General features: G+C 43.9%; 1 protein-coding gene across 2 annotated transcripts in view; it reads right to left on the bottom strand.

Annotated features, from left to right (window-relative positions):
- The window catches only part of MME (membrane metalloendopeptidase), a gene marked incomplete at its 5' end in the record, with an annotated part of 37,334 nt that extends 12,727 nt beyond the window's left edge, over positions 1–24,607 (bottom strand). For both annotated transcript variants that reach the window (XM_084267132.1, XM_084267133.1), the window contains 15 exons: positions 268–371; positions 1,333–1,413; positions 3,220–3,318; positions 4,157–4,285; positions 5,030–5,123; positions 5,223–5,359; positions 8,321–8,422; positions 10,114–10,248; positions 13,421–13,486; positions 14,489–14,607; positions 14,713–14,808; positions 15,453–15,533; positions 16,309–16,470; positions 23,077–23,112; positions 24,448–24,607. In XM_084267132.1, coding sequence (XP_084123258.1) covers positions 268–371; positions 1,333–1,413; positions 3,220–3,318; positions 4,157–4,285; positions 5,030–5,123; positions 5,223–5,359; positions 8,321–8,422; positions 10,114–10,248; positions 13,421–13,486; positions 14,489–14,607; positions 14,713–14,808; positions 15,453–15,533; positions 16,309–16,470; positions 23,077–23,112; positions 24,448–24,607 — 1,601 coding nt within the window. The remainder of the gene's footprint in view (positions 1–267; positions 372–1,332; positions 1,414–3,219; positions 3,319–4,156; positions 4,286–5,029; positions 5,124–5,222; positions 5,360–8,320; positions 8,423–10,113; positions 10,249–13,420; positions 13,487–14,488; positions 14,608–14,712; positions 14,809–15,452; positions 15,534–16,308; positions 16,471–23,076; positions 23,113–24,447) is intronic.
- Positions 24,608–27,988: the final 3,381 nt, after the last annotated feature.

The raw sequence follows: 27,988 nt of genomic DNA, 5'->3' as shown, positions 1-27,988 counted from the left end.
CAAAGTTAGCATGGCTGTGATGACCACAGTCAGCTCTCTGGCTGGCTTAAAGCACCTTCCCAGTGGGTCGGAGCTGCGACAGAGGAGCAGCCGGCACAGCTAGGGAATGTGCTGTGTCAGCCTTCTGGTGCAGCCACATTCTACAGGAATACTTTAATTCACTGCTGAGGTACATTCCTGCTCATCCTCATTTAATTATTATTACCCTCCAAGTACCTCCTCTTGTGGAAACCGGGAATACTGCACATGGTGTTTTTAAATACTTACTCCTCTTTGTCCACCTTCTCTCTAAGCTTTTTCAACCTTTTCTTCTGCGTGAATACTAAATTTTGAATAATGTTTTCAAAGTATTCTTCTTCTCTGTAGTTCAGCTAGAAAGAAAGACAGAAAAATACTTAGTGGTGGTTGTAGTGATTTGCACTAAAGGACACGTGGATCTGTGAAGTCTTCGGGTTAAGTGTGATGAGCTACACAGCGTATTTTTAGGAGTACTTTTGGAGACCTTGATTTGCAGTGCTCTGCGACATCACAGAGCTGATCTTGTAGCTGGATATATCTTATAAGCTGTATAATTTTTTCCAGAGATCTTTATTCCCTCTTTTTATGTATTTTGAGTGGAATTCAGCATTTGTTGGGTTTGACCCTAACCTCTGGGAGTTGCCCGCTTGAAACCAGCAGCTACCAGCCTGGTAAGCTGCAATTCCACCTTAGAAAGAACACATAAATAAGGCTCAAATGGTCTTTTAAAAAGCATACTTTGTGTTTATAGCTGTGTTTTTCAAAATTAAAACTGTGACTTCTCAGACATACTCTGCTGGAACATAAACATGTGTGTACTAAATACAGTGATGGAGTTACTCGTATCAGTGAACCTCCGAGGGAGGAGAAGACCGAGGTGACATTGTGCAGTGAAGAGGCTCAGGTGTGGTTTAAATGACATGTGTAGTCCCATGTCATGCTTCAGGGACCAGTTCCAAGCCAGGAGTAAATAGGCAGAGTTACTGAGCTGTGTGGAGTTGCATCCATTTCAACCAGCGTTACGTCAGTCTGTGGCAGATGTGGAAATCCTGGAGTGTGCACCATGGGCTCCATGTTTCATTCCAGCACAGGTACTCCAGAATTCATACATTCCTCAGGAATGCCACCAAATATGTACTGCTATCTGTGATGGATCAGCTGTACTACACCGGCCTTAAAACAGCCATAGTAATACCTGTGCAGCTGCGTGCAAGGCTGAGTTACTCCATGCAGAGGCATGTGCTTCAGCTTGGCTACAGAGGGTTTTTCTCCTAAGACCCTTTTCTACTTGTATGACCTACTCTGGGTACTTACCTCCTCATACTCGCTGTTCAGCTTATTGTCATCAGTCACAATCTCATCTGGATAACCAATCCTCTCTCTAATTGCTGTTGCCTAGGGACGAGATAATTGGATATCCATAGCAAATCCAGACTTCCATCAGTCATAAATTGCCTAAGAAATGCACTATGGAAGCAACTGCAGAACACCCAGGGTGTTAATTGTATCTAGTGCTTGTTTACATTTTTTATCCATTGGAAGTGCTGTAAAGTTTATGGTTCATTCTGACAGCGGAAAATTCTAGAAAGTACGTCCTGTCCCTTCTGTTGGAAGAAAACACAGAAACGTGCACAAGGCAGCCAAACATACTTCAACTGTGCTGCTAAGGCAGGTCCAAGATACAGTAACATCTCCTGAAATGTCTGGCATATTTTACAGCATCTAAAATAACGATCAAATTCAGACCTGGAAGGTTTTTCACTTCAGCACACTACAGGAAAACACACTTACAGGTTTCCAGGAATCTGTACTGTTCGACCGAGTTTGGGGCTACATCTGTATTTCCTAACTAGCTTCCACATCTACACTGGAGGGAAATAATTTACTTCTCTGTTCCCAGGTTTTAACAACTGTAAGTGCTGAACAAAGTTTTTTAACCCACACCTTACTCAGCATCTTTTGACAGCCCCAGTACTGATTTGTAGTTGCTGGCACTGTCAGGAGTGATTAAAAAACCCAAAACCCAGAAGAGTCTTTAGCAATTCTTCCTAATAAGTCTTAATAAATTTAGCAGTAAAATCACATTATCTATACAAATTACTTTCTGATGTAGGCTACTCCCACAAATGAGAGAACATGACAAGCAGCACACACAGTGGTTGGGGGGAGGGGGCTGATCCTAACTTCTCAGCCAGTTTGCATCTCATTTGGTCAAATAAATTGTTCACAATGGTGGAAGTATTTCCCAGACTGTGGACAAATACTGTGTCTGATCACAGTACAGAATTTGTTTAGGATTTTCAGCCTGACTTACACTGCCATTGTGGATTTGAGGTTACAGTGTGGTTGTAACTGACCACCATGAGCAGCTCTGGAAAGAACACTCAGAGTGTAGGTACACACAGGTTCCTCCAACCACGTCTGTGCTGCCTGATCAAAGCAGAACTGTGATGAGCTGACTGGATGCCAGACTGCCTTAGCTGTCTGCTGCAGTCCTAGCTTGCTGCAGACTTTACAGCCTGGAGTCATTCAATAAGCCAGTAATGTTTGGATAGTTATTTTAAATGGGTTTTTTCCTAACATTTTCTACAATGAAATTCTGCAGGAAAATGCCTGGTCCTGCTCTACAATTAATAAACTCATATTTTACATGTTTTAAAATTAAATTTTAGTAATAAGTTGAAGATGAGTTGCTATCTTTACAGTATAAAAATTAGAGATGTAATAAATCATACTTCCAATTGCTTCACTCCCAATTCAGGGCGCTCTGCAACTGGTCCCTGTTAGTCCAGCCATACGTGAACTGCCTGAAGCTACATCTTCCCTTTAAAGGGAGCTTGCTGATGGCATGCAGTTCTGGTTTAGCTCCATTGCTCCTAACAGCTGGTCAAATCACCATTTCATCTTCTCTTCAGTATGACTTTCTGGTAGTTATTAATTAGCTAGCCCCTTAATCACTGATTTGCCTGGGATGTCTTAATCTTGTACATAGATTCCTCCTGCTGTGTGTGCTTATCTCCACAGAGCCCCCTTACCATGTAGTCTCCACCTGATGTAGGAAGTCTGCAACCTGCTCTGCCTGTATGAACACAGGTAGCTGTGGGTCTGTATATATAGAACAGGGGCAGCTGATACTGCTCAACATAGTGATTTTTATATAAATACACTAATAACATTCCCAACAGCTAAGGTTTAACTTACTTTTTGTTCTGCTTTCTTTTTGGTTTCTTCATCCATCCAGGTAAGTTCATCTAAGGTTTTAATGAAAACATCACGGATATCTGCAATCATTTCCTCAACCTTGGAGAAAACATCAGTATGTTAAAAATCCATGTAAAATGAGCCAGTGATTTTTCCAGAGTCATTGTTTATCAGAGACTTGGTTTTCCTGCACTAGTTTATGGGCCACCCTCAAAACACAGAGCTGAGTTACGTAGTACTTTTAGCCTGGCCTGAGAGGGAAGGGAATGGGCCTGAGCTCACAAGGTGATGCAGTTCAGTTGACAACAGCGCTGACCTGCCCATCAGTTGTTTGCTGTGTATCAAGTGATTACGTGTAAGTCGACCACAAAAATGGTGGAACTGAAGCCTGGCTTACAGTAGGGGTGACAGCAGGAAAGTACAGCTTAACTCTGGTTCATTTTCAGCTGTTTTCCATGTGACTGAATCTAAATAACCAGTTGTCCCTGCACCCCACACTGGCTGGATGTGAACCAGCATCAGTCTCAATGACGAAGCAGTGATGGGTCACTTCAGAAATGCTGTTCCTTGTGTGTGTGTGTTGGCACCACTGTGCCAGCAGTGCTTTAGGCTCAGGGCTGGCTCACAGAACAGGCAGAGCAGGCAGATGCCTCTCTCCCTCCACACATGCACATGTAACCTTCGTATTTCACGTGTTACTTCACACTGCGGCCATCTGCTTGGACAGCAGGCTGGCTCAGGCAAGGCAGAAGTACTTAGGTGTAAAGGAGGGACTCTGCTAGCACGTATGTTCTCATTACTCCTCAGTGGTACACTGACTGACAAGCGACCTGAAGGGGAGGTTTTTAGAAAGCAAACCTGCTGTATAGAAAAAGTGAATCAAAGCTGTGTAAAGAACTGCAGGGAAGTGACAGGGTAAATCTGCAAAAAGCCTTACCACGTGTTTACTCTCTCCAGCAAATGCTTCCTCTACATATAACCGTCCCACCGCGTTCTCCATGTTGCCATTGACGTAGTTGGCGCACCGCCGCCAAACTGCAGTTTCAGATGTTGTGCCATAAAGTGCCTGGGAAACACAAACATGGGGTGAGCTGGTGACATTTGGGCCCATACAGGGTGAAGGAGAATGGTGACCAACTGGCAGATGTGTTTCAGAGGAGCCTGACCATGTGCATGTGACAGTGAGCTGGACTCACCCTGTAACGGGAACACCCGTCACAGGCTGAGGAAACATGAGAATCAGTCACAATATTCCTTACCCTTTCAAAACTTGAAAGGTAGAGGGGAGAAAACTAAGACTGGGAGATGCTAAAGAGGAATAATACCCTGACACAAAGCTCTCACTGTTAGAGGGCTCAGTGCTGCAGCTCCAGCTCTGACAGGGCCATTGTGATTAAGCAGCAGATTAATTTCTGCAGTGGTAAGATTGTGTTTTCCACCCAGCCAGAGCTCCCAGCTTTGGGAGCCTGCAAAGTTGTTGAAGACACAGAAAAGTCTGTAACAAGTCAGTCAGAACTGTAATGATTTGCAAATAAATAGGACTGTTCTGTTATCAAAATGAGGATTAATTTAGATGCAGAAAACCACGGAGACCAAGTACCAGCACAGTGCTTTGCAAATCCACCCCAGCTATCACGCATACATCACGTAAACGATGTGTACGCTCCAGCTGCAGCTTCAGCAAACACATCTAGCTTGTGTGTGCAAAATTCACAATTAGCTTTTTATAGACTACAACCACAAAGAAAAATTATCTTCTGCTGCTCACAAAAGTGATCTTTACAACTTAAAGAGAGATTCATTTCTGCACCTTACGAAAAGCATTCCTCGTGTCCTTGTAGTTACGGCTGAGGCTGTTGACAAGATCCATTACGAATCGCCAGGTCATGTAATTTTGAAGGTCTCTGTTTAACAAAACAACAGGAATAAGATGGTAATGTTTTTAGGCTTTTAAAGTTTATTAGAAATAGAATGCAAATTACAAAAATACCCAACATACCTACCTGGGAGTGTATTTATTAAGAATAGACTTCAGCTTGATAAGGTATTCTGGATCGTACACGATGACATGCTCGGTGTTCTCAACGTTAATTTGTACAGTTGACATTATGTCATTTATGAATTTTGACCAGTTGAATACCTGGAAAATCAAGATGCATTATTATATGGCTAAATCACAGAGAAACTGCATTAGCTGTTTTTTCCAGTTTAAATACATTTGCATAGCACAAATGCTCCACCTTTAGTTTCCCTGATAGCTGCACTGCTTGTAAATGGAGTCATCATTAATAATAATGGATCTGAGATAATCCTCTGTGCTCTAAAATCCTATTAAAATAGGCTCATATTCAATATATGAATATTGAACCCCTTCAAGAGCAGAAGGGGTTGAGACATCATTTTGATTTCAAACTAACACAGGTGTTGTGACCCTTTCCTTTTAGCCTGGAAAAGCAGAAATGGTATTTTCAGTAGAATGTGCTTTTTTGCTGTATTTGGCTAGTGACCAACAGCCTGACTTCCAGCACAGGATGTCTCTGTACCTGTGGCCAGATTCACAGTATACTTAACAACCCGTTCCGAGGCATACGGTAAGGGCTCGTTTGGAAGTACAGAGGTCCATAAAAGGACTGCTTTTAATAGGCTTTAAACCAGGCACTCTAAATCTGCTGTCTGTAACGAATCTCCCTCAGTACGAGTACTGGCACGGCTGTATCTTCGACAGCAGGTCGGGCTGCAGCAGGCTGTGACAGAGAAAGCTCTAAGGTTAGAGGTCTTGTCTGTTTTCAGCCTCTCTGGTCCTAAACCCCCCTTTATGCTGGTGTTCACCTTTTGAGAGGCTTGACTTAACTTTCTAGATGCAGCCAGTCCCTAGGGAAATTGTTTTCTGCTAAGTTTTCATTCTGCAAGGTCCATGTGGTCTGAACAGAGCATTGCTGCTGTGTGTGGGCACCTTCAACCCAAAACTCCTACCGGTGTGCCGGGAAGGAGAGCCATTGCCCTGTGCTCAGCCTCTGGTAGACACAGAGTGTGCTGCAGCGAGCAGATGGGTCAGGGCTGGCTCGAGAACACCCAGCCACTGGGGGACAGCGTGGTCACTGCTCAGGATCAGACCCACACAGCCAGGCTACACTGCCCCGGCCACGTGGCTGCTCCTCCCTCACACAGCCCTGAGCAAGAGAGTAGTATTAATGGGAGATAACCTCCTCCTTCCCCTCGCCTCCAGGTCATGACAAGCTCTGCTTTCACACATAGTGAGTGTGTTGCTTGCCTTCCTCTGTCTGATACCAGCTGAGAGAGAGAGACCCTTCAGCTTGGAATACTGTAGGCTGGACAGTGTGATCTGTTCTTCCAATTTCTCCATTCCCTTTTTTAGTAACTGACGCTGTAGGTAACTCTACATACACTGCTTCAGATTCTCCATGTCAGCCTGAGGTTCCATAATCCATGGCATCTGTGGACCACTGCTCCATGATTCAGACTAGAAGCTGAACATGGTCATCAAAACCCTAGAGCTCTTCAGTGCTTTTCCCACACTGGGCAGGTACTCATGATGGTAATGAGAAGGAAGGTGTTACATGTAAGAAAAGCAAATAATCTTAGTACTTTAAAACAAATAATTCATTAATTTAAACTACTTTTGTTATGCCTGTTACTTGGAAAAACATTGGTGGCTTTATGTTTTGAAAGGGAAGTTTATTGGAAGAGTTAACGTCTCTCATCAGACAAACTAATGTAGCTGAGGAAAGCAGATGAACTTTCAGGAATAGAACCACTTCAGGTTTGAAAGAGAAGCAGCAAACTTCAAGCTAATCTTAGGAATAATTGCTGTTCTATCCTTAGACTACACTACCAGCTCCCATCATGTGTCTTTTGAGCATTTTTGGATAAATTTAGAGCAGATGATTATTGCTGATCTGCAGCAGTCCCCAGGAACTAAAAATAACCAGGGCAATACCATTCTGTGACAAGAGAAGTTAGTTTCTGACATTATGACTAATGGTAACTGTTCAACCAAGACCTGTGGGAGAAGGCAAATTATGAAACAAATTAAGCTAGGCAGAAGTGAACTGTCATGTAATTTAGAGTTGAAGAATATAAAGTCAATAAAATAGCAGTGATTATGAAACTGGTAGGGATGATAGTACTTCGTAGAGGTCACTGAGTGGCCTCGAAAGACTCAGTAATGCACTCCTGCCAGTCCAAGCACAGTGCTCTCCACGGCAGTCAACCTGCCTGTTGTGGAAGATACTGAAACAGAGGTCATTTATGGTAAAAAATAAATAAATCCCTGTCTATTTAGACAGGCTGTTACTGAGGAGGCACACCTATGTTATCAAACCTTTGGCTGTTCTTTAGCTGAACGTTGTGGTGCCATGAATTAAAGGTCACTGCACAAACAGCACATGGCTCCAGGTATGGAACATGAAAGAGCTGAAACCTCCTGGAGCAGCTACAGTGGGAGGAATGGGGAGGATCCTCCTGACTCTCAGTCCTGACCTCCTGGGCTCCCTTCTGCTTGCTATGGGAGCCCGTCTTTCAGGGGGAATGTTGGAAACACAGGACTTGTGTTCTGAATCTGCAGCTCCGGATAAACAGAGAGGGCTCTCTATGTCACACTGCAACATACTTGATTCAACTGCTGGCTGCAGTTGTGACTTCTGTCCTGGGACCCCTGGACCTGCTGTGGTAATTACAGGAGGGGAATGTATTTGTGGTCTGCAAAGGATGCTCTCCAGACTTCCAGCAAGGGTTATGTATGTGCAAGTTTCGCCAAATTCCCCATTCTGAATCCAAGTGGGTAAGGAAACTCTTGGTATTTGTTTTTCCTTTGTCCTTTTCCATCTCTTTACGTTGAAGCAGAGGGCAAGATTGGCCTTCAAGTAAGGAGACTCAGTGGGTACGGAAGGACTGTGTGTTACATGCAGCTTAATGTCAGCAGATGTGTAGGAAAGATAGTGTGCATATGCTGTATCCTGTTCAGTTTCACCTCTCAGCTCAAGAAAGAACTATCTTTTAAAGAAAAAAACTGTGAGGCTTCATGGGTTAATCTCAACAGTCATAAACAGGAGGTGGAACTATCAGGTTATTGATCACTCACCTTATTATCGATTTCCAATGAGAAGTTGTTCTGCAGCTGTGCCAGGGTCATTTTATTGTACAGCAAAAGGGGATCGTTTCTGTCTTCTGACTTTGTAGTTGCCTATCAAAGTTGATCGTGAGAAAATGAGGATTTACTTTGAGTCAGTTTGCAGGGAAGTGGAAATGAAAGAAAACAGGTATTTCTGGCTTAACACACTACTGTAAGTTTGCATTAATTGTAAAGTACCCTGTATCTAAATATGGACAGTGTTTTATAGACAGAAAATAGACAAAAGGAAAGAACAGATTAACTAAATTTCTGAGTCACCCCACTCAAAGCACTGAGGAGACACCATTACCAGAGTACATTGACACAAGGTATGTGCATCATCATGGGATGATGCAAGGTGCAGAACTTTGGGAGAAGGGAACAAGGGAGATGTATTTATTGTGCACAGGGTGACCAGTGCCTGTGGCAGGAATGCAGTGGGAGCGTTCTGATCAGGATGCATGCTCTAGCTGGTAAAGTTCTTTCTGCAACCACTGTATAGAAAGGGAGTCCTGACTCCCAGCACAAGGAAGTGCCCTTGGGATCCGTGGGAGTAATTGATGGGAGACCCTACATCACCCCTGCCTTGAGCACTCTGAACTGACTTGCTCAGCAACACCCAACAGTAGATTTTACCCATTTACACGGTTCTGAAAAATCAAGTCGTGATTTTCTCTCTTTTAAAAGGTTTCTCTCCCACTTCCTCTCCTAATCTATTGTGCATTCAGTGTTTTTTTCTGTGTTTAACAAATTCCCAAGAGCACAATGCCAGATGTCTTCCAGCAACACTCAGGCTGGTGCTGAGTTTTCAATTGAAAACTGAGACAACAGCAGTTTACCCAGCACCAACTGCATTCTCTACCAGCAGCAGCTGTTGTAGAGACATTGCCGTTGTGGTTTCCTTTCATACCCCCTTCAAATCTTTCTCCAATTAATTCCTTTTCTTTTAATGCCTTTTCCTCTCGGAGCTGAGCCCAGAGTGAGTTTCTCAGAAGGAAATAAAAATCGGAGCGTTTAACTTACACAAATTGGGGGGGAGGAGATCTTCCTCTGCCAAATACATGCCCTTACTATCAGTGTAACTTGAAAAATAGCTGAAGCTAGAAAGCTTGTATCCAGCCTGTTTTACAGTCCTCCTCAGCTTCAGGTCCTTCTGAAATGTTTAATAATCTCAGGCCATGGTTCTGCTCCCCAATGCTCGAAGTCCCAGTTGCTTTTCTCATGCAAGTTTAAATTCTGGCTGTTTCTCCAACCACACTTAGTGGAGAGCAGCGTTTGATTAAAAATGCACTTGGAACAATCAGCTTTGTGGAGCAGCTTGTGCAGGACAAACATGAGTCTGTGCTGCAGGGCAGGCCAGGGGTTGGGAATCTCCTGCTCGGATAACCACGGGGAGACGGAACAAAGGGGCAGGAGGCCCGAAAGCAGTTCCCAGAACCGGCTTTCTGCAAGAGACTCGACACAAACCCCATCTCTCCCTGTCTCTCTCTTCTCTTGACAGGCTTCTGTGAACAGATTAGGGTAAAACGTGTGGCTATTTGGAAAACAGCTAACTCAAATACCTTCCCCTGCTCATTAGAAGGCTTGTCTGTCATACTATGTGCTCCTCTTAGGTGTTCCAGGCCCCACACATTTTTGGTCAGGTTTTGGTCCCACAAAATAACATTAGCAAGTAACTCAAGAACTCAGCCTACAATTGGCTTTCTTAGGTAGCAAGAAAAAAGTCGGTTATTTAAAGGATACTTTAAAAATGTTTCTCTTACATTAGCAATCTCTTTCTCCAGGTCCATAACTCTTGTCATTTGTTCAGAAATCTCACTCTCTTTGAAAGTCACGTTTCTTTCTTGTAGGATTAGTTTAGCCACAGAGATCATGAAATCAACATAGGCAGAACATGCCTGTGGAAAAAACACAAACATTTTAATGACAAAACTCTTTGAAGTGAAGCACACCTTGATTGTCTTTAAGATTTCATCTTCATTTGTATAAGCTACAGTTCTTCATCCCTTTCTTAAACAGTGTAATAGTAATTTATTCTGAAATACTGTTAGATCACAAACAGAAATCAACTTTGCACATTCCCTCATGGAAAATGGCTGTGATTTGTGGCACTGTTCACAGCTGAGCACTCACCTACTGCACTGTGTTTTCATTATTTAAATTGAGACAGTTGTACGTCCACATTTCAACCATCACCCGTGTTTTTTCTAGCTCAGTTTAATTACAACTTCCAAAAATACTGTTTCCAGAGAGCAACGTTCCCAGAAACATAAAACCCAGAGAAATGCTGATGGACTGTGTTGAATTAGCGTTGTGGGAACATTACTCTCCCAAGCACTGTACCTCCTCTGTTGCTTCTTGGAACATTTAGAAATCCTGTTGCTGTATCTAAATTTAGTAAAGCCAGATGCACTATAGAAAATGTAGTATATATTAAATTTAACGTAACAATTCACCAAGAATAAGAATGTAAGTATGGCAGTATAGTTACACTGCCAAATATCCACTGATCTCATTACATTTTATGGAGCTCAGTATTATTCTAATTCCCCCTTGATAAGTCACTTTTTTCTACCAAGAGAAACGCTGGTTTCAACACGCTTTTTAAAATGCAAATAAAAATACATCTTATCTTTCTAAGGATAAATAACTTTCCACAAAATAGTACAATCTACTAACACAGTGACAAAGCCTAGGAGTAGTACAGTGTGCCTGTCATCAGCCTTATTAATGGCAATACTTTGGTGGGATGCAGCCCTTCAGTAAGTGCTGTGTTTATACAGCCATTCTGGTGACCACCTTCCTCACCATCCATCTCCTGTCAGTCTCAGGAACCACCAACAATGCTGTGTGTGCTGGAAAACTGAGCAGCAGAACTCAAGAAGAGAGGTGGCTCACTGCCTCCTGAAGGACTGGGCAATCAGCAGTGCTTTTAATCAGGAGAGATGATTTTACCAGAAAGAGAAAAGCCCATGAAACCACTGACAGCTGCAAGTCACAACAGAGAGTGCATCCCAAGCCTGTAAATACCATTGTTAATACCCAAATAGGATTTACAGAAATTCAACACTGACATTACCCCAAACCAGTAAGTCAACAAAGACCTTCAGGTACCAATCAGTGGGCTTTATTTTTGGCCTAAAGTGCAGATCATCGTTTGGTCAGGTAGCAAAGAGCCAAGTCAGCTAACTGCAGATGGAATGCAAGAATAAATACTCTTGGATATCCAAGTGGGAACTTAAGACATCAGAATACCTCCTCTTGTACATCTTGAGAGAGAAAAAGATTTTTAAAATATATTTTTCACAAATTCCACTTGCAGGCTCAGGGTGGGAAGTCCTGACAAAGTCAGAGGTGAAAGTGCTTGTTGCTACATCCAGCTCAAAGAGTAGAATGACAGCGCAGGAAGCAGAGCCAAGAAATGCTGCTGTCAGCATGCAGGGGCTGAAAGGAGGAACGCCTGTCTCTCCAAGTATCCACCCTTGTATTATCAATCTGCCTTTCAGCAATAAATCTCTGCTGGTTTTTAACAACACTTCCTCCTCTACTCTCCAGCAGCAGAAGGTAGTATGATGCTTTCAGGTAGGTCAGAGATGAGAACGGGAATTGTCTTGTAGTGCTGCTGTGGAGGTGATGCAAGGAAGGGGGCAACCTGTGATACATGAGCCAGCTCCAGGAGGCCCTGACACCAGATAGCCATGTAAAGCAGTTAATATGGTAATGATTGTCTTTACTAGCATGTGATCTGTAATTAAAGGTAATCAGTATTACAGCATGACCTGTTAGCATGTCAGCAAACTACCTATGAACCCCCAATGTTTTGTACACTTTGCATTTATTACAGAGAAGAAAACTGGCTAATTAAAGGTTACTGTGGTACAGTTACAGCTACATGACTTCAACAAACACATATACTGCAGCTCTCAAGGACTTCACACATCCAGGATTAGCAACAAGGGATACAGAGTGTCAGTGCCAACAGGTGAATGAGAATGTGTCCGACTAAGACCAAAACACGAATCAAAGACCATATGAGATGTCAGGGAAGCAAATTCTGCAGCATTTTCATTCAGCAGTGGCCTCAGGGAATGTGATCTTTCCAGATCTTTCATACAGAAAAGCGTGTCTTCAGTTCTGAATGGTTCTTTGCTCTTCCTAAGCCTGTTGGCCATATGACCACCTGGACTCCACTGACAGCTCCAGCCCTTGCTGATGGATGCCAGCCAGTGATAGCTCAGCAAAGGCATCCTTTTTGTGGTGACAGACCAGGGGGGATCCATGAGCTCTCATGTCCTATCTCAGTACAACTCGGACAGGTATGAGGCACCTTGGTTCAGCTGAGGAGCCTGGCAGAGGCTGTGTCCCAAAGCTAACTCATTTCACATTATTTCCTTCCAAGAGGTCCTAAAAAGTCAAGTAGCTGATTCCCTTCTGACTTGCACAACCACACGGGAATTGTGTGGAAAAGCTACTACTTTTCTTCCACATACATGTTCAGTGATTAAAAGTGGAATGGAAGAGAAGGGAGAGGGACATTGAAAGGGAGACGCGTTGGGATGTCCAGGGTGGTGATGCCAGAGGAATGTGCAGCCTCCTCATGCAGAGCAGGGACCATTGGTACCTACTGGCAGCTGGAGCAGGACAAGACCCCTTGGCTCCTGGGGCTGCCAGCAGAACAAACTAGGTCACTAACATTTATGGCATAACATTACACCTCATCTTCACGACACTCATTACAGTCCCTCCCATTCCTAGCCAGCCTACTTCTACTTGCCCTTCATTTCATTTCCCTGTATACTCTTCATTTCCCTTTTGGCTCTCTTGCCTTCTCACACACTTACCATGTTGGAACTCCTTTCTTCAGCCTGTCACACATGCTGTTCTCACCAGCAGATCAGCCTGTTTAAATGCTCATCCTGTTTACCTTTCTACTCCAGTTCTCCCAGAGATGTTTCCCAGGGACTCTCTTTGAGGAAGGACTCTTCCTGCTCTTTGCCTATCCCCATTCTTGAGGATATGTCTGCCTTGCAAATACAGGCTAAAGCTTCTAACATGTAGGCTTCATCTTACCTCTTTGTATGCACCAGTGCACTCGTAGTAGTCACGAGAAGGCAGGCCCAGCCCAGGCTGATCAATCTATAAATTCAAATAAAAATGTGAAAGTGCTTAAGGACAAAGCAGCACAGCACTGTACTATTCTTTTCTGAATTACAGGCTGTAGATTCTTCACTCTTGACAAATTATTTTCTGCCAAAGGGACCTTCTCTCCTTGAATTGCCCTCCCTGAATTCTTTTCACTCTCCTTTTACTTCTCTGTCTTTTCAGTCTTTTTCTCCCTGTGCTGAACAACACATGCTACATGTGACAGGTGTGAAAACAGTGGATGTACAGAAGGCAAAACAGTCCAGAGACAAACAAGACAGTTATTGCATCTTTGAAATTCATACATGTGCAGTGGTCAAGGATCTATCTACCCACTGACAAGGAAGGTTAGACCTTTGCTACTCAGGAATAGCTGGTGAAGATTCACTGTACGTAGTGCTGTGTTCCTCTGGGTTTTCCATTTTCAGAGGTCATCTCACATTTACAGGCAGGGCACTCTCAACATACTCCTTATGCAAATGCCCTCAGCCACCTTCTCATCTGTGCCAGCTGACTGCAGGTCCCATTAGTACTTTGGCATCTGAATACCTTGTAAAAACACAAGCCCTCTGTGGGCTTTCTGCCATTGGGACCATAGCCCAGGCTGTCAGGGACAGAGCTTCTGCCTGAAGCACGAGGTAAGGAAATCCTGTTTACTTCTTTGCTTGCACACATATGAGTAGACCATGTCTGTCGTCTCTCCAGTGTACACATCAGTTGTGTCTCTATGTCTATATATGCCTCCATCACCCTCATCTCAGTGAGAGCAAGAGTGTAGGAGTGCACAGAAAGATGTTAACTCTGAGAAGGGGCAGCACACTGTGAAACTTACAATTTCAGTTAGAAAGCTACATAGATTCATAAACTCATCTACAACCTGCTCTGGTAGAATTCCCATCACTCCTGTTTCTCCTGGCTAACATTTATGCCTCTGCTTCTAGCTATTTTGCTGCAATTTTAATGATCAACAAGGCAATCCCTGCCAGGCAGACTTACATGAATGATGTGTGCTGTGGAGTTTTTATCATCTGTGCCCACAAAAAAATTAATAAGGACCTTCTTTCCATATCTGGAGTTGAGCTGTGCAATGGCTGCCTCAGCTGTCCAAGCAGTACCTAAGCAAATGAAAGGGGTACTCAGGCTCTGGTTTTGGGAAGCAGTGAAGAGTAGGATGATTTAGACATTTTAGCTGAAAAGGAAATAAACAGGGATCATCTCACCATAGGAAGATTCCCAGTTAGTTGTTGCTACGGGCCAGTCAGATACATCTGGCAATAAGCTGATCAGAGGCTTTCCACCTCTGCTGTCAATGGTAGCTGTTGGGAAGATAAAATGAGTTACCAGACAGTTTAGAAATGTTACCCTAGTGTAATGAGCTCAGAATAATGAAGCTGATAAATGTTTTCACCATCACTACGAGTATGCTCTGATGTATGACTGTGCTAAAAAGCATTTCTGTAATGACTGCACACAGCAGATGCAAATCCTTGTGATGATGACATCAAGAACAATCATATCTTCACTCTGCAGACAGCCTGAAGTAACAGTTTTGAGAACTAACATTGTAGTAACTGTAAAACCATGTGATTCGGGAAGCCCTGCTAACTGCTTTACTGCTCATTCTAGTGCCAGGATCTAGCTCAAATTCCTGAAATAAAGGATCTCCCTGTCTTTCTGGAAGCCTAGTGTGGCAGTTATTTCTCACCTCATTGCTGGTAATTTTTGAAAGGATGTGAGTTTAAATATCTGCAGCAAACTGGTAATGAAGAGCAATGTAATCTCACCTGAAATAACAAAGCTAGCAAAACAGGAGACAATACTGGTGTTACTATTGATGGTCTTATTTGACTCTACAGAATGGACACATTGCAGTTTTCATGAATTTCTGAGACAGCATGTACAGAAATTAGGAGGATATAGGTATTGCTGACAGTGAAGATGAGATGCAGGAGATACTTACTTTCATTTATGCATGATCTGTACAGGGTTTTTGCCTTCTGCACCGCTGTTATGTCGTTACTGCTTGGTGTGTCGAGGACATCTGAAACAGACAGTAAATATGTCCTAATATCTGACCTTTACTGGAAAGATACTGAAGGAACCATCATGGGTACCATCCTGAGGACCAGAGGGTGGATGCTAAGTACCACTACTCTAATTACTACTTTGCAATTGCTCTGCTCCACAGAAACTGAAGCCTGAGGAACACTGTGGCATCCACAAACTGCACACCCAGCAAAAGCAGAAGCGTTGCAAAGTACAAAAAGGATACTCAGCCTTGAGAGAGTGATTTGGGGAATGTTTTATGAGGATAAAGTGACTTCTTTATCTCTTATTTTCATCTGAAACAGGCCAGTGTGGACAATTTGACACATTTTGTGGAAATACCTAAGTTTATGAGGTGACTAGTGAGAAAATCCCTTGCCTGCTCTTTGGGATTTAGCTGGTGGAATACAGATATGCAGGGCACACAGAGAGCAACTGCCAGCATTGCAGAGGTGGCCACAGGATGACCTCTCTTCTTCACCTAGCTTGGCTGCTGCTGTTAGGTGTGAGGGCAGCGATTTCAGCTCTGCTAATATGCAGATGAGCACAGAGACCAGAAGGGTCAGGTCTGCTCAATGCTGGGACACAGCAGCGTAACCTCCACAGCTTTCTCCAAGCAAACAGCTGGAGGTAGATTTGTCCTGAACTGCACAAAGCAACTGAAATACTTGCTTGTATTTTAAGCTGTACTAGACAACCACATCTTATTAGGATAACATGTAAGCCAAAGAAGAAACTTTATATAGTCCCCAAACATAAACCCCACTGACCTTTTAAAACAACTTCTAGTTCGTCTCTTAAAATGTCAAAGTTGCTATAACGGGAGCTGGTTTCTGGGATGATGTTCCTCTTCAGCCACCCTCCACAGGCATATTGGTAGAAGTCATTGCAAGGCTCTGCCGTGGTGTCCATGTTCTCAAGGATTCGGGCCGCTGGGAAATGAGACAAAGCATTGAGAGAAAAGAAACAAATACACTTGTTTCCTCTGGAGAGGGAAGCAAAAAATGTCTTGCCTTTAGTTTAGAACAGGCTCAAGCCATCTTGAATGTTCTAGACCAAAGTCCTAGTCAGGAAACAGTGAATTACTCTTCCTTTACTGCCCATAATATACATACTGTTCCACTGTCTCTGTTTACTGATGGGTAAACTAACGTACCTACTCCCTGTGAGTCGTTCAGGTTTAAATAAGTGTAAGGTGTTTCACTTACTGACTTACATTTCTCTCTACTGAAATGTGGTGAAAAGAGAAATTAAAAATACAAGACAAATCAGAGGTTAAGGATCCACTACAGTGTAATTTAAATAATTAGTATGATCCAGGCTCAGCTGAATCCAGCCTATTTCAATACAGTAACGACTTTGTCGTACCCGTTTAAGTTCTTGTCAGTACTCTTCCTATTAACATTTTCCTGAATCTACACTGATTTTTTAAGAGTTACTCCCCATTTTTTCTACAACTGATACTTGCTGTCCCTGTTGACCCTCCTGCAGTGGCTTGTCAAAGACTAACCTGTCACTGACCGAGTGTGACACGGGCTTCTCTAGTGAAACCCGAGTCGCTGATGACAGTTCCCCAGCTGCTGTCCATAAACCTTCCGTGGCTTTTTTTTTCTTTTAACGTCTCTTCCACCTAGACTGCTTCCCCTCCAGTATGCCAGCACAGTCTCTCACAGAGGGGAGAGATGCTAGGATTCAAGCAGGAGCCAGTGACACGTCCGAATTTCCCAGGATACTGAATATCCTTCCCATTTTTCAGACATTATTTTTAGTAAACACTGAGGCTTGTGACTGCAAGTTCATTCCTCCCACATGGGCGAGTCAAATATTTATAGTTATTTCTCCAGCACTTTCAGTATTTTCCATGTCTCTCATGCTGGTGGAAATGAAGAGGACAGGCAGTCTACAGTATTTATGTTGATTTGCCTCCCACCCCTGTTTTTCTTAGGATCTTCAGTTGACTTAAGGGTGTTATATTTTCAGCCAACATCTGATGGTTTTACAGTGTTCCAGTGCTTGGAAGATGGAAAAAGCCATGAACCCAGACATTTCAATTTTAGACTGCCTAAGCAGCATAAACCCCACAGTGGAAATAGGTACGATGCCTAGCACCTGATTCTTTTCCTTCTGAAGCCAGTGGCAGGCTGACCTCAGACTGAAAGGACACAGGACAACAGCCAGAGATCGTGAAATTCAGTCATGTTTTTCCTGAGTTTAATTTAACGCTTGCTTTCTACCCATTCTTGAGAAAGGCAAGCAAGCAGTCCTTCCATCCAGCCTGTTAGAGTGAGGAACTTCCCCTCTGCCTGTAAACTTGGAGAAGAGTCGATGGGAACATACAGAAATAAGGAAAATAGATCCTTTTGAGCTTAGGAAAAACTTCACAGAATCACAAGGATGGAAAAGACCTTTAAGATCATCAAGTCCAACCAAGTTCTTACTATAGGGTGCTCAAACACCGGGAAGCATTGCCAGGGAAGTCGCGATTACCTGTTACCAGGTGTTAGTTATTCCTAACATCTCCCGTTTTATGGGCGTCCTTATGAATCTCTCTGCTGGAGCAACAGAAGGGCAACGCTGTCCCTTGGATTATCTTGGCATGTGTTAGTCCAGGAACAAAGACTTTAAGAGCTAGGACCAGAGAGCAGAGCCAGCTCATTCGGAGCTGTGTGCCAGCCCTGCCAAAAAGTAACAGTAGGATAGAGAAATCTTCTGGCTCTTACCCACCAGCTTACCACTTCTGCAAAAAAAACCCTCAAACAACAAAACCCAGGAGAAATCTACATCTTCTTAAGTCTATGCAGTATCAGACCTTGCTCTGACTGGGGAATCAGGCTGCTCTATTTGTAGTCTGCAGCAGTTTGTAATCTTTGTTGCCTACTACTGTCACACAAAAGTCAGCATCCATCCTAAGCCCAGGCCAGCCAATATTAGATAATCAAAATTTAAAGAGTACCAAAAGTTGAAGTTTAAATACTGCAGATGAAACTGAAGGAGCTCTATCTGGGGAAATGCAGTCTTTCAGTTAGGGCTTCATGCAAAACACATACATTAAGTATTCTCCTGAAGAATGCTCTCCTCATGAGTGTAGTTTGCACATCTGCACCCCAAGATAACCATTCACTGTTTGTCTGATACCATAGATATATTAAAATCAATGAAATGTGAATCAATTACCAATGAATGATGCATGAGCTGCCCCTACAAAATCAGTGGGACCAATTGGGCTGGACAGGATCCTAAACATGCTCTAAGTCACTTATATTGTGCCCAAAGAAGCTTCATGGTAAGTTCATGGCTGTACACACTGAGGGAGTTTTGCTCTGGAAATTTTAAGGGAGAGGCTGATGAATATTTTGTTCTTTTAATTCTAATACAGGTTAATTTACATGTACACAAATACAGGTAACACATGGTGTGCTTTTCATTAGTCCTCAGAATTGCTTTGATGAACCAGTGTTTGGGTTCACTATGATTACAACTTGTTTATTCAGTTTCCTGGTGCTGAAGAATGCAGTTTTATCTCTATTACTTTTAATGATTAATTTATTGTAGTGCTCCTGATTGCCCGTTGTTGCTTTAATAGCTTACAAATAAAGTAATATAACCTGACATAACATCCAGTGACCTGGGGAGCATATAGGAGAAACACAATATGCTTACCTAGGTGAAACTGGTATGAGAGAGATCAAAATTCCTTATTCTCATCAGCCTGGGCTGTCTGAGCTCAGGGAAGTCAGAAGAGAAATGCTCAGATGTACAGATCATGTGGTAACTCCGTGCACCCACTGCACTGGATTTCTCAAGCCTCCATTACATTACTGTGGAGGTACTGCTGTTTTACCCTGTGCATAACCAGTTCCATTTTCATCACCTCTTTTTCCCTCTGGTCATTTATTTGAAGTTCTTCTATTAAATGTATTATTTCTGTCAGCATCTTCACTTCATTCTGTTTCAGTGGCTGGTACCTAATGAACCGTGTTGCAATTCACTCTGAAACCCTGTCCTGGTATCGGTCAGTTGTGGCGTGAGGCATTTCCACTGCAGTAGCATCTGCTCCTAACTATAGTTCTTGAAAGACCACGACACATTCTCTGAAGTTCAGACTTCCTTCTTTCTATCTGCATTTATCTAACTCCTCCTGTGTACTATCCTGTGTGGTCTGAAAGCAGCAGCCAAATTAAAGATGGAACTGCTACGAAATCCTGGCCTGAAGTGGTATTAAATTCATGCCAGTAATGTTTTTATTAAACAGCAATAATGCAGCTTATTTCTCAGGTTTAAGCACTTTACACTGCATTTTAAAAACCTTAATTTATTTTGTTCTCAAATTACATAATTCTGACAAACTCTCTGAACTATTTTTGAAGCTCAGACCATTCTGGGCCATGATAGTGAGTGTTCTGTATCTGGAGCCAAGAACTTGCTCACGCTAGTGATTCTAATCACCAAAGTCTTCTGGGTGATTACATCCTTACCAACACTTGCCTCCCTGTTTCATAATCTGACTATATTTCACTTCATGGCCACAGAAGGGGAGAAGCCCCAACACTTTTCTAGCAGTTCCTAACTTAAATGCATCATACCAAGGTGAGACATGGAAATCCTGGCTCAGTTAACAAATAACAATTTAAAATTCAAGCTGGTAATTCCCAACTTTGCTCAGAGCCATCCATTCTGAGTAATTTACAGGCAGGAGCAGGATCTGGAACTGAGGGTTCTCTAACAGCTAGCACATCCTGACTTCATGGGGGCTTCCTGGTCCTACCTGCTTCCTGCATCGGCTGACTGCACTGCTACAGCAGCCCAACAGCCCATGCAGAATGCCAGTGGCGCCTGGAAACTGCCCCCTGCTAGGCAGAAGCACACAGGACTGCCACAGACCATAATACAGAACCACGGACTGGGCTGGGTGGGAAGGGACCTTCAAACCCCTGCCATGCAGGTACACCCTCCACTAGCCCAGGTCACTCATACAGTCAGAAGTGTTCCAGTTTGATTATTGCTTTTGCATCTGTTAGGTCGTATGTGAGGTACAGCCCCACAGCTATAACTTAATTATAACACTATAGCTTAATCAGATCACTGTTTGCCTCTCAGGAGCCTTGCATGTACATGCCAAGTATTAACACCTGTAAGTACACCAGCTACCTTTTGCCTGGGTTTCTGTTTCACATTTTTCATTTTATATGCCATGATTATCTCTGTTGAATTGAGGCAATTTGTATTTTTAAACAGTGCTCCTTCTTCACCCTGGTAGGTAACTTTGTGAGCCTGCCACTTTTCCCCATCAATGTTATTACTGCAATCCTTTCACATCCTTCTGCATTGATCACCCTACACTCAGTAAGAATGTTTATTTTTTCTCTTAAATATCCACAGGCTGTTAACTCTTTTACAGAATCACAAGGTTGGAAAAGACCTTTGAAAATCATCAAGTCCAACCATTCCCATCCTATGCTAAACCATATCCTAAGTACCTCATCTACCCTTTTTATGAACACATCCAGGGAAGGTGACTCAACCACCTCCCTGGGCAGCCTGTGCCAGGCAATGGAAGCATAAAAGAGTAAAATTATTCTTAATTCAGTTAGCCACTTCTTGCCAGACCTTCAGTTTACAGGATGCCTCATTTCTCCAAGCCTTCTACTGCTTTTCCGAGTTCATCTGTCATTGCAGAGTCTGTCTGAACTTCTTTTACAGAGCTGTAAGGAGCATCCTCAGGCATTGAAACAAATCTAGTTAATAACTAATTCAATCATTTTTTAAACCACAGCATGAGCTTTCATGGTGGCAGAAGAGCACCTTGGCAGTGTAACTAAAAGACAGTGATGACTACCTGAAATAAACCCTGTAGATACTGAGACTGTGCTGTGGCCACAGCCACCCTCAATACTTTGGCTCCTGTCTAAAATGAGACCTAACATGAGTAGTCCCACGGACATAAGGAACCAGGATAATGACCTTTCTATGCTGTTCCTGGCGTGTCTGCAAGTCTAAATAGGACCCGTGAATCAAAACTGTTTGGAATACTCCCATGGGGTGCTGTGTACCTCAGATCCCTTAACAACTGTACTTACATTACATAAACTTCCCTTGCAAGCATGTACACTTCCTTGCGTGCTGACTCTCAAACCCCTTCCGACTCCTCACCACCTTTCCTGTGTCCCCTATTGACATCCTGGGTCTCTGGCTCCTCCTAGGACTGTCTTTTCTCTTACATTCCAAAGGGGTCACTCATCATGTACAGAATCTACACAGAAGGTATGAGTTCCACTTGACATGAAGATAACACAGAGCTATTAGAATGTTTATGATGCTTTCCAGTGTGAGGTTACCCCAGTTGAACAACATGCAAGATACTTGCTTGGTAAGATGAGAGGCCACAGTGTGGGTGCTGGGGAACGAGCCGTGTTCTGAGCTCCCAGTTTTTGCTGCCCGCTGTGACTGGGCCACAGCCTCTGTGAACTGTGTGGCCAAGTTATGCTACAGGGGTGAAGAAAGCAAAGGAGGAATGCCTACCAAAAAGTACCACCAAGAGAGATTTCAGGGGCCCCATGTTAAGAAGCTTCCCAGAAAAACACATAATCAAGACAGTCCTGTTTATAGGGCTGAACAGATACCATCAGTGATGATACACTGATGATGCAGGGCTCTCTTTCCGACTTGGAGAAGGCTGCTGCAAGTGCATGAAGACCTCTCAACCGTTTGGCCATGGAAAATGGCATGAAAGGAGAAAGCTGGGCAGAGCTGGCATGCAGCCCCTTTGAAATGTATGTTGGCACAGCCAGATAAATGCTGCTTGCTTTTGAGGAATGCGAGAGGCTGCTTCCCAGCCTGAAGTCAGACTGTATTAATGAGCTGGAGGAAGTCTTACAAAGATAAAGGGGATGTGGAGAAGTACATTAGGCAAAAAAGGAAACAGCATTAATTGATCTGGAGAAAACAGAAAGCATAAGAGAACTACAGGTGAGGGGAGAGGGAGAGCAACTACAAGAGGATATGTAGTATGGAACTCAGCGTTTCTCTGATGCATTTTAGCAGCTTTCCAGTAGAGTTCAGACCAGAACTAAGAAGTTTTTATGCAGTTGTTACTGAAAGATGACATTAGCTTGTTAGACTGTAAAATTGAGAAAGTTTTTTGGACATGGAAGATTAATACTGCATCTCCTCAAGCAGCAGTATGGCATCTCTAAGGGCTCTCGATCATGACTTTCTTTTCCTATACCTTCTCTGGAGACATAGCCTCTGGTTGAATCCTGACTTGGAGATGGGTGTAGGGAAAAGCCATCTTATGGCTCCCTTGAAGGGGAGGCTGGGGCATTCTTTGGAGGTTCTAAGCCTTTCACTAGCCAGACCCCAATGACTTTGTGACAATACCACATCATGAGATTTTACATCTGCAGAAGAACTATGCTAAGATAACCTGGCTTAGCAGATCCCATGCTTCAAAGTGCCATACTTGTCTGCAGTTGGATGGGAACATTACATGTTTTAAAAAGACAGAAATTAGTTTAAAAGGTATATATTTTCATTCTTACCTGATTTTATACAGTCTGGTGTCTTGCAAACCCCATCTAAAAAAGAATGCAATCATTCTTTACTGAATGTCAATATAATAAACACCATTTTCGTTGAGGGTCACTTTAGAATTGCTTGTAAGTGCAGTGTACAGTAAGAGAAAGATGAATGGGCACCTTACACTAAGTGACTATTTATAGGATCAAGATCTAACAATAGCATCGTCTTCATCCCTTTAGGGTCATTTGGTGCTGGTCTCTCATCATGTGGAATTTTTTTAGTCCTCAGTGGAAAATGCCATATCCATCAGAGATGGGAAAATATTATTTTCATAACAAAGAAGAAATTTAGAGAAAAATAACAAATGGAGTGAATATAGTTGCAAAGTCAGTCTGATGCCTTACAACGACAAGGAGATTTTTGAGGCATTACATGAAAATTCTGAGACATTCACTCTGAAGTCTTCTGAACAAAATACAGGGTTCAGGAACTTGAACATGTTTCCTTCTGAGACTTTAGAAATAAAACATTCTTTTATTTTTCATTTCAGAAAGGCATTTTTCCATTCCATAATTGAGCTAGACTATAAAAAGTTTAAACAAAATTGTTAAGTACTGTAAAATGAAACAGAGCGTTTAATTTCCGATATAAGGAAACATTCTAGCTTGACCCCAAATGGAAATTTTAGCTTCTCTGTATTTTCTTTTCCAAAAATTATCAGAGTATTCACCCCTGAATGGAATTATTTTCAAGTATTCTGGTATGGCTGCAGAATCACAAAACCTCTTAGCATGACTACACTGAGAGTCCTCGCTGCACCAGCCTGTAAGAGGAATTCTCATGCGTATACAGGGGTATGGAGGAAGCACTGTGTCCTGGTTCCCTTCAGCAGTGTGGCCTTTTGTAGACTTTCCTACTTACTGAAGCATTAATTGCAAAGCAAAGTAGTGCTAAGTCAGAGCAAGCAGATGTTTGGTGTTCACCACAACTCTGAGTGAACAAATGCTGGGTAAGAGTTTTGTCTCTGTGTCCAGATATAAGAAGTATGGATGCAGCTTTACATTTAAATAACTGCATACAGTTATATGTATGAAATATGGTTATGATAGAGCAGCTACTACTAATCTCATTTTAGACACTGGGTAAGGTACAGTTTTCTATTATCAAGCAAATAATTCTGAGCTGACCTCGTTATTTCCTTAATAGTTTTTATGTAGCACAGATATATGCACCACACAAGTCTTTTCTAATATAACACTGTAATACATGCAGCTTCTTGGATTGGTTTGGGTTTTTTACTGTATATTAATAATTTCTTAATTACTTAATTTTTTAAAATACATGTATATTCCTAAGTATTTGTATATTCAGAGACATTTACACGTACTGACCGTCATGTGTTGCATACAGAACTATCATGGTAACTGCCACGATCGTTAGCAGGATCACTAGAACAGCCAGCCCGATTTCCAGGGCACTCCATCGCAGTTTCTTCTTTGGTTTTGGAGTATTCATTTCAGTTATGTCCATCTGGCTTTCTGACTTGCCCATAACCCAGCGTCTGAAAAGGAGAAGGGAAAACTCATTAACACAGAGACACAGGTCTTGAAACAGGTTCCTCAACTGCACAATAACCAAGATGTCTTCTAGGTAAATTATTTCCAACGCTACTCAATGTCAGTCAGGAAATTTAAATTCTCTCCTGTCTCACACACTCACACACAGACACACACACACACACACAGACACACAGGTACATACCACGCGCTGCTTGTCATTTAGGGAGAACAGAAGAGTGGTTTTTCCTTCACACCAAGAGGCCACCAAATAAGAAAGGCAAACAAACCCAAACCTATTTTTAAAACGTACCCGTGGGGTTTAATCTTCTATGATGGTACAGGAGTTCACAAGCAAGCAAAAGGCAAGCCTCCCTGCTTGAATAAAAATTAACTTAATCTGCCAACAACTTATCTAATGCCAAAGGTCAAAATATGCCATTGTGCTTTGCTGTCATTTATTAAAATATTATGTAAGCTTTACAGCTGTCTCTAAAAATAGGGGAAAAAAATCAGGCTCTGCTGGAGGCCTGTCAAATTCACACTGAAGACTGAGTCTTCACAGTCATTTTTAAGGCAGTGCGACCAAGCCGCTCTTTTGAGGTTAGAACACTGTAAACCAGGAGTCACTGCAACACATACAGATGCAGAACTGGTGGGAGTGCGAAGGGCCCCATGCTCACTCATGGAATGTGTATGCAATAGCAGATTGTAGAATTGCATTTCTGGCGCCTTTCTCAGTATCACTTTGGTCTCTCTTCATCTGCTCTCACTTATTTAGGGCCAGGCTTTCCTCTGCTGGCAAGGGATTCAAACTGCTATCCACACAGCAGTGTATTTCTCAGTATTTCACAAGGAAAACTCAACAGTTTCTATTCACAGCATTGCCTGGGGATCTCAACATCCAGAGGGTGCAGACCCTTTCCTTGCAATGGGGAAGAACATGAGAGTTCCACAGGGATAAAGCATGGAAACACCTACATTCACCAGACCCCTTGCAAGGTCAACCAGTGGTGCAGGTCAAGTCCTTTTATATTCATGATGCCCTATTTCCCCACCCTCTGTAAGTCAGTGTAACAGCAGCGAGGGAACCCTTCTCCATTTCTGCATCCATTCCTGTCTGAGATGTGAACTGTTTAACTGTGTGGCTGGCTTGTAGTCATCTCTGTCTCCTCAAGCTGGTACAATTTTTCAGACAACCAGTCTCTGCTTTTCCTCTGGACCTTCTGATTCCTGTTCCTTAGTTTCCAATCATCTCTTCCTCTCTTTGATGTTGACCTCACCTAGAACACAAGCTCCTCCTCCGCAAAAACATGTCATTAAAGTGTGTAAGTTTATTAATAAAATAACGTCACCTTGGTATTATGGACCTAGGTCAACAGAGATCAATTTGTGTTCCGTGAGTTCACACAATACCTGTCTCTCTCAGTGGATCCTTGGACACTATCACACCATTTCTCTCAGAGAATGAGGACTTTTCAGTGTTCCCTGGATACTGAACATTTTGTCAGTATTCCCTGGATGTGCAGATGCATGCAGTGACTGGCAGTGCTAGATTCACAGGTCTGTAGCTCAGGAGGCTGGAATCCTGCAAGGTCTGTCCAGCCCACCTTTCTAAACCTACAGGGACTGTTACAACTGCTTTCACGTTCCTCATGAGCTGCTACTTCTCTCTGAAGAGTAGGTTTTTGGTCAAATCAGAAGGTGGTTCCTGAGACACAGGACTGAAATCCCACCCATGTAAACCAGTGAGCTATGCAGAGAAATTTGTATTAACTGAGCTACAAATTCATAAATAAGCAAATTAACCATTACACCACTCTCATGTCTATTAAGCAGCAAAAGTTGTTATTTATATTGACTAAATAATGACTAACCTCCAGAATCCTCTAATACTTGGAGCCTAATTTAAGAAATGATGCTTATCTTCCTACTCTGAGGTGTCTAGAGCACTGTAAACATAGTTCATTTTAACAGCAAGAAACACCGTACCTTTCATGTGCAAATGTGTTCCTTACAGTCAGCTAAGTTTTTCCAAGTGAGCTAATCTTTCTGTTCCTGCAAGAGCGTTCCTCATGTTTAAAGGCATCCCACCGACTAGTTTTTACTTCTAGTTATTTAGAGAACTTATCCCGTCTGCATTAACGAACACCAGGTAAAACCTTCTTTATGTACTAATTGCAAGCACATCAAAAGTGTTATTTAAGCAGATGAAAGCCTAGGTATTATGGTTTTCTTACGTTTCTCTTGGTGCTTCTGTGATCCCCTCTGCCTGTGAAAGCTTAGATAGAACAGCCAGCTGAAATTACTTTGACTAATCCTGGTCTAGGTGGCATAGGCAGTTAATGCATCAGTTGCTCTTTTTGAGATGTGTACGTTAAAAATCGTCTCGTGGCTTCCTAGCTTCTCAGTGTAGTGTCTATAGAGGATGTAGCACATCAAAGCGATTTTGATGCTTCTTTTAATAACCGCGGCGGTATGTACCGTGCGGGTGAGCTACCCCCAGGCACGGTACCGGCAAGAGACGGGACGACTGCGGGCTGGCACCTCTGCTGCCGGACCCAGCACGCTGCAGGGCCGGCGCTATGCCCGGCCCGCCCGGAGGCGACCCGAGCGCGGGCAGCGCTCCGCGGGGTGGCGCCGCGGGCCGGGGCCGCCCCGGGCGGGGAGGGGCCGCCGGGCCGGGGCCGCCGCGGGCTGCGCCCGGTAGAGCCCCGCGGGGAGGGCGCTGGGCTCCCGCCGCAGCTGCAGAGCGCCAGGCGGCTCAGCCCCGCCGCGCCGGTACGGGCTGCCCGGGCGTCCCGCGGGCTCGAGGAGGCGCGACCCGCAGCCCAGGGCCGAGCGCTGCCCGTCCCGCAGCCCGCCCCGACGGCCCGCCTCCCCGAGCCCCAAGTGCCCGGTGCCCGGAGCACACTCGCTGGGGATCCTCGTAACTTAGGGACGGTCAGAAATCCCCGCGGGACGGCCAGGGCGGGGAAGCCCCGGGGGGACCCGTCCGCTCGTCCCGCCGCCGTGCCCGTCCCCGCTCCCGCCGGCCCCGGCCCCCGTACTCACCGGCTGGCGCTCGAAGGGGTCCGGCCCCGGGGCCGCCACACACATCCCCGACCGGCGCCGGGCGGAGGCGGCGCGGGGCGCCCCGAGCCGGCGGGGCAGCGCCTGCGGGTCCCGGGGGAAGGCGGCGCGCAGGCTTAGGCTGGCGGGGCGCCGGGCGGCCGCCGGCGGGGCTCAGCGCCCGGCCCGCCCGCGGGCAGCGGCAGGGGCGCGGGGGGCCGGCATCGCCCGGACATCAAAGCCCGGGCGCTCCTTGCTTCTCGCCGCTGCCGCCGCAGAGCGAAGCTGCTGGCAATGAAAGGAGCCCTTGTTTGCGGGCTGCCGG

Source organism: Gallinula chloropus (genome assembly GCF_964237585.1).
Source record: "Gallinula chloropus genome assembly, chromosome: 8".
Classification (NCBI taxonomy): domain Eukaryota; kingdom Metazoa; phylum Chordata; class Aves; order Gruiformes; family Rallidae; genus Gallinula; species Gallinula chloropus.
The sequence above is the reverse complement of the archived record's forward strand: the minus strand, read 5'-3'. Positions and strand labels throughout refer to the sequence as shown.